The sequence below is a fragment of the Myotis lucifugus genome, unplaced genomic scaffold (assembly GCF_000147115.1).
Source record: "Myotis lucifugus unplaced genomic scaffold, Myoluc2.0 scaffold_265, whole genome shotgun sequence".
NCBI classification, from domain to species: Eukaryota; Metazoa; Chordata; class Mammalia; order Chiroptera; family Vespertilionidae; genus Myotis; species Myotis lucifugus.
Window position 1 is genome coordinate 1,424,060 of NW_005871313.1, and position 7,553 is coordinate 1,431,612.

At 39.7% G+C, this 7,553-nt stretch overlaps 1 protein-coding gene across 1 annotated transcript in view; it reads left to right on the plus strand.

Annotated features, from left to right (window-relative positions):
- Positions 1-7,553, plus strand: part of LRRC7 (leucine rich repeat containing 7) — a 307,069-nt gene that overhangs the window by 270,337 nt on the left and 29,179 nt on the right. Inside the window, exon 23 of the mRNA XM_023762876.1 lies at positions 1,070-1,162. Coding sequence (XP_023618644.1) covers positions 1,070-1,162 — 93 coding nt within the window. The remainder of the gene's footprint in view (positions 1-1,069; positions 1,163-7,553) is intronic.

The window sequence follows — 7,553 nt, forward strand, 5'->3', positions numbered from 1 at the left end:
GGGCCCCAATCTCATTACTCATAGAAAACTAGCATTTTCACTACAGACCACACACACATCCCCAACCCATGATCAGCAAGAATTCCTAAGTTTGTTATAAAGTAGTTTTTCTAGATCATTCCTGGTACTCATTTCCCTCCAATGGAATTCTTGACCTACATTCTTTGTATCAATTCTTATAGTGACTATCATCCTTACTACAGTCTTATCTCAAGGTGGACCTGCTCCCAATGCCATCGTTTTCCCATAGCTCTATGAAGCACAAGGATCTTGTGTTTAACAGACTTTCATTGATGGTTTTGGGTTTGGGAAGGTAATGTAGCACAGAATACTAAACTATTAGCCCTCCAGTCCTAGATATTTCTTGACTATTCCCTGTCACAAGTGGTTTCTCCACGTTCTTGACCTCTTTCTTTTTCAGTGTTCTCTTTCTCCAAGACCCCTAATAACTTTTCCAGAAACTGCTGCTAAATCCAAAACTCTTTTTACTGAATATTTCCTTTTTTCTTTGTTTAACCCAAACTCAAGCTATGGCCAAAAGTTCTCCCTTTTCTCAAGCTAAAAGTCCCGCAGTTTCTAAACAAAGGAATTATCTACCAAGGAGATGAATTGTACTACTCAACTAGGAAGTGGTAGCAACTTAAAGAGCCATGTTTTCCCCTAACTCTACATTTGCAAATTTTCTTTTACTTACTTATACATCTTTTCAAATTAGTTAGAATATGTGTGCATTTAAAGTAGATAATTTAAATAATTCACAATCTTTTTGTTATAAGGCTTTTAATTTTTAAAAGCTGTTAATCAAAATTTAGTCTTGCACACAGTAATGAATGAATACTTACTAATGTTTGCTTGCCAGGTAATTTCAAGCTAGTTTCGTTCATAACTGATGCCTATAGAAGTACTAAATACTATTTTGTCAGAGTTTATACCTGTCTTGTGTACCAAGTTAATATAAACTATCACTGAGAACTTAAGTGAAATGTGAATTTTTCCTACTGGGATGCAGTTATTTGAAGATATTTAGTTTTTCTATGCATTTTATTACCTTTTTATCTTTTTTACATAGTTTTGTGTGCGAATAGAAAAGAATCCTGGCCTTGGATTTAGCATCAGTGGTGGAATTAGCGGACAAGGAAATCCATTTAAACCTTCTGACAAGGTAAGAAGTGAGTTTCTTATTGACAATTTTAATTAGAAAAACAGTCTTTTACTGCAGGGAACAAAAAAAAGGTTGGAAAAAAATGTTAAGATTTTTACTGTGCTTTAATAAGCTAGCTAACTATAAAGCCAATTAGAAACTTTTTCAGCCCTGGGAAAAAGAATTCACTGCAGTACTTGACAAATCCTAAGAATAAAAATAAATAAATGCAAGCATTCTCTTTGAAAGGAAACTTGTTTTTGCCTTTTGTTCACAATTGTATATATTTATAAAGAAAGTTATTCAGACAATTTCTAATCAGTTGTGTCCAAATGTTTATTTGTAGGCCACTTACTTAGGAAGACATTTTCTCCTAGGAACAGAATAATTAAATTATGATTCAATGCCAGGGCCAGTTGACTGACATCTCTTTAATTCATCATGTTTGTAAAGTTTTTCACTAACAGAATCATAGAACTTTAAACCACAGAAGATAAAAATTCTGTGAGAAAATCAGAATTAGCATGGCAGAGGAATCTGGTCCTCCTCTGGTGCTTACCCCTGTTTGTCAAACCACAGGTAAAGTTTGGCCACCACCCCCAATTCTAACTGCAATCATTGCCTGAACATCCGACGTGCTGCCCATGCTCACATCTGGCCTGTCTGATCCCATGGTGGACCACCTGACATTTTATTTTAAAATGTTTATCCTAAGCCACATAACCTGTCCTGCTACCATCATTGTTTAATACTCTCAGCTTTGAATCAATTGGTAATTATAATTTGATGATAATTGAAACTATTTGCCTTTGACCTAATCAAATTTAATTGCATTAAGTGGCATCAGAAAACTTTAGGGTGATAAAGAAAGCCAGAAATTAAATGTGAATACAACCTCCACAGGCTCTCTATGTACTTATAAGTTACAACCTGGTACAGATCCTTTCTACTCAACATTTAAAAAAATAACCTACACATCAATTTCTGATCATAAGACCTGCTTCTGAAAAATCTCTGCTGTCCTTACTCTGGAGATTTCAATAGCCTTAAACAGGGCTCTTAATCCCTTATTTTACTCCACTTCTTCCCAATCTTGCTTCCTACCATTCTTTTTTAAATATTTGTAATTGATTTCAGGGAGGAAGATGAGAGAGAGAGAGAGAAAGAAAAAGAGAGAGAGAGAAACATCAATGATGAGAGAAAATCATTGATTGGCTGCTTCCTGCATGCCCCCCAGTGGGGATCGAGTCTGCAACCCGGGCATATGCCCTGACCAGGAATCAAACTGTGACCTCCTGGTTTATGGGTCAATGCTCAACTACTGAGCCACACTGGCCCAGCCCTACCATTCTTTATGTCCTTCCTTTCCTTTCTGGAGGAAAAAAAAGAGGGGGAGGAAGAGGTTGGACCAAAGGAAGACACTATACACATTAGGATGGAAGAGACTTGAAGGAAATCCTCAGTGGCCAAAGATGGGCGCTCCTTTGGTCAGCTGGTTGGAGCAGCTATCCTATATAATAAAAGGCTAATATGCAAATTGTCCCCTTGTCTGAGAGTTTGACTGGAAGTTCAACCAGGAGTTTGACCAGGGGTGGGGCCAGCCGGCCAACCACCCATGGCCCCTCCCCCCAGCCGACCCCCTGCAGCCCCTCCCCCAGCCAGCCCCTCCCCCAGCCAGCCCCACCCCCAATCAGCCCCCCAGCTCCAATCAGGGGTGGGGCAGGCCTGCCAATTGCCCATAGCCCCTCCCCCTGGCTGGCCCAGCCCGATCGGCCCCAATTGGGGTTGGTCAGCCCTCACCCATGCATAAATTCGTGCACTGGGCCTCTAGTCTATATATATAAAAGCCTAAGCGACCGAATGACCAAACGACCAGTGGACCAGTTGCTATGACGCACACTGACCACGAGGGGACAGATGCTCAACGCACAGGATTGGGCTCCCTCCTGTCTGGATCAGGCCTGTGGGATTGGGCCAAAATCGGCTATCCAACATCCCCTGGTCCTGGATTACGAGAGGGCGCAGGCCAGGCCGAGGAACCTTAACGGTTCACAAATCCGAGCACTGGGCCTCTAGTTTATGTATAAGAATGTGTATGAGGCAGGCCTATATATTTAGGGGAATGTTAGTTACAAAAGTCTGTGCATGAGCATTTTTATTTTGAAATGCTGTTGAGGAAAACCATCAACTTGATAGATTTTAAATATTCATGGTTTAGTACAGGGTTGGGCAACCTTTTTGTGTGTGCGTGCCAAAACCAGCAAAATCTCTGACTCAAAATTCTTCTGCATGCCAACCCTAATTTTTTGAGAACATGTTACGCCTACTTGATACCTCTTAAGGTGTATGTATGTGAAGAACCTTGAAGACATAATAAAATTCATTCGAGCGACAAAAACACAGTATATGATGATGAAAAATACATTTATTTTTTTAATGTATACATGTACACTGATAGTCCAACAGAAAACTTTATGACTCCATTTGATATTATCAGTGGAACTTTTGCTGCTGCATCACTGATGACAGAGATTTTACATCAGGTTTATATTTCATGAACTTCAGAGATATGCACGAGCTACTACTTTCATCTGTCAGGCTACTCCTATTATGAGACTTAACAAAATTCATCACTGAGAACAAAGATTCACAAGCGTATGTGGATGAAACCAAAACACTGGTCGGATCTAGGAAGGCAGGGAGAGTTAAGGCAGAGGCATAGAAATTGCTCTTCCCCTCTCTCATCAATCCATGTCTATGGTCTTTAACCCTTTGAGTGCCAACAAATATCCTAAGAACTATGCTAAAATTGCCAAGGCATTTTTGCTGATTTTACAGCCGTTTAGGAAAAAAATTATGAATCGCAAGTAAATGAAGTTACATATTCAAAAACTTAAGGAAACCTTTACTACATTGACATATTTAGCAATGTCATCATCACTAATAAAAGCAGACTTAGAACTGGACGCCATTTCGAAGCTTTGATAGCGCTCCCGGCACTTTTGGCAAAAGTCAGGAGGAGCGGGATCACGCTCCCCGGCACTCTAGGGGTTAAGATAACTTGTTATGTAAAATTATTTATTTATCTAAATGCACCTACACTGAATTTATCTGAAAAATAAAAAAGTCGATATTAAGAAAAAAAATGTAAATGGAAGATTATAAGAGAGGGTTTCACGTGCCAGCAAAAGTTACTGGCGTGCCATGTTTGGCACGCATGCCAGGGGTTGCCCACCCCTGGTTTAGTAGGACTGCCTGTTTACTGAATTTTAATAAATTATTAATATACCTTAAAGGGGGTGGATAGGGTCTAGGAGAAGGAGGAAAAAGGGGAGAATGGGAGATATCTATAATACTATCAACAATAAGAAATATTTTTAAATATATATATATCTTAAGAAGTATGAAAGTTCAAAATTATTAGAAACATGACAGTATTTTTAAAAGCCTCAAATAATTATCTTTCTCTCCTTAACCCCTCTTTTGATCTTTGGTTTTACATGTCCTCCATGAGTTCTTTCAATGAAAAGTTAGTAACCTTATCATTCTTAAGATAGTTGAAATTCAAAAGACATATTTTTCTCTTCCTTTCGCACCAGCATAGACATCTTTCAATACAGTATTAGAAGTCACAAGGTAATAAATATTTTTAAATTAAGGATGAACAGATTGCTAAATTGTCAAGATCTCTAAATGCTATTAGTTTTCTACTGTTATTTTCAACTGAAGGAAACAGTAGATGTGAGGCTTTCAAATAATTGCCTGTAATTCTTCCACTATGAGGAGTCTGAACACTTTATAACTATTACTTTAGTTTCTCATTTGTAACATTTTGATGGCTCTAGTGCGACTGAACTATTTCGATAATTTTATAATTTGCTCTTTTAGTTAAATGTAACACATATAGAGCTTGAATTGTATAATGTGTCCATTGAAATATTTTCCCTAAAAAGCACTTTATTTTGCCTGATTACTCTCTAAAACACTTCACAATCTGAAAAGTGAAGCTCTATTATTGCAAAATTGGTCATTAAAAGTTCCAAATCAACAGAAGACTCTCAAAACTGCTCTTAATTTATTGACTACTTTGATGTCATGCCAAACACATAGTAGATACTTACTTCAAAGTGTTCAGAGGGTCGCCCTGGCAGTGTGGTTCAGTTGGTTCAATTCCTGGTCAGGGCAAATATCTGGATTGAGGGTTTGATCCCCGGTCAAGGTGGAGGCAAATAATCAATGTTCTCTCACACATTGGTGTTTCTCTCTCTCCCTCTCCCTTGCTGTCTCTCTAAAATCAGTAGAAACATGTAAAAAAAAAAAATCAGTAGAAACATTTTTTTAAAAAAAAGGAATATACCAAGCAGTAAGAAAATGAACTTTAAAAATACCTCTCTCTGAAAAAAAACATTGATTTTTTTCAGGAGTTGGCTAATTTACAGCTGAGGATGAGAGAAACAAATTAAACAGATGTTTAAATTCAACAGATACTACCTGAGTTGGAGGTGGATCCTTTGTAAGAAGTCCTAGTCATGCAAAAGCTTAAATTTAATATGAGCCATAGTCCCTTCCAATAAACAAGTCATGGATTAGAAATATCCTCAGAAGCAACTATGTTATTTTACTTACTGTTCACGAATGTTTGAATATTTTGTAATGCCACTCAAAATTCTAAGTATCCATGATATCTGAATTTCTTAGAGGCATTAGGACTTTCTCTACTAATGTAGCCAAATAGATTTGTTCCATTCTCTACATTATGATTGATGGAAACCACTGTTTCAGCCCAATGCCAAGGGTCATTGTGAGATAGCACACAAATGACTACCTGGCATACAGCCAAATAAGGAAAGCATGAAGTTGTCATCCTGAAAGGTGGGGAGTGTGGGACTACAGCAAAAGTGAGTTGTGTTGTTCAATCTGGCAGAAGTCCCAATTTTATCTGTGGTAGCATTAAGATTCTTGCAGAAAAACCTTTGGGACAGCCCAAAAGTTAACTGAGGCTTTAGGGAGAATCCAGGATTAAGCCTATATGGGCACCATTTTGAGCCAGACTGAGAGCTTTAGAACAGCACCTGATCTTGCAAACCTAACTTCTCTTAAAGAACCCAAAGTAGTACTAGTCAATTATTGTCTCCTCTAGTTAAATGGATGAAGCCCAATTAGTCCTGTGGTTCATATCATTGTCAAAACAATGTTTAGTAGTTAAACAATCCAATTCACTCATCATGGAATTCATTATTTTGACTTGGAAAGAGAAAACTGGTTAAAACAGGCCCTCCCTAATGCTTGCCTCTGCCCTTCCACTAAAGTGGATGGAAGCCATGGTGAGGTTTATTATTACGGGGAAGCATTGCTGTCGAGATAGCAAGCTACTAAAGAGAGGAGAAAGGTTTTGATCCAACAAATATGATGAAAGCAAACAAAGTAATAAAAATAATAACCTTTTATTAAGTGTCTACTATATTAGGTTCTTCAAATACATGAAGTTATCTGATCCTCATAACAACTTGTGTTAGTTGAGTGTTATTATTCCCCCTTTTTCTGCTGCCCAAAGTGGTTAATTAAGTTGTGCAAGATGATTTATCAGTGGTCGGCAAACTGCGGCTCGCGAGCCACATGCGGCTCTTTGGCCCCTTGAGTGTGGCTCTTCCACAAAATACCGACTTCTGCGCATGGGCCACAAAGTTTCAATCACACTGTACATGTGCGCCCGCACGTGGCATTTTGTGGAAAAGCCACACTCAAGGGGCCAAAGAGCCGCATATGGCTCGCGAGCCGCAGTTTGCTGACCACTGATTTAGCTGATCAGACAAGATTTGAACCTAAATAGATCTGACTCCAAATACTCTTCTCTTAATAAACACTTTGATGCATGCCTCTATCTGCAAATGCCACTTAACAGAAGAACCACATGACAAATGTATACCCTATTGAGTTGAGACTAACGTGATATTCTAATATTAAAAGTACTAGAGGCCCGGTGCACAAAATTTGTGCACTCGTCGAGGGGGGGGAGGTCCCTCAGCCCGGCCTGTGCCCTCTTGCAGTCTGGGACCCCCTTGGGGGATAACCACCTGCTTGCTTAGGCCCGCTCCCCGGGGGATTGGGCCTACGCTGGCAGTCAGACATCCCTCTGGCAGCCTGGATGCCCTCAGGGGATTCCCACTTGCCAGCAGGGAGCAGGCCTAAGCTGCAATTGGACATCCTTAGCGCTGCTGAGGAGGCAGGAGAGGCTCCCACCACCACCGCTGTACTCCCAGCTGTCAGCCTGGCTTATGACTGAGCAGAGCTCCCCCTGTGGGAGCACACTGACCACCAGGGGGCAGCTCCTGCATTGAGCATCTGCCCCCTGGTGGTCAGTGTGTGTCATAGTGACCAGTCATTCCCAGTCATTCTGCTGTTAGGGTCAATT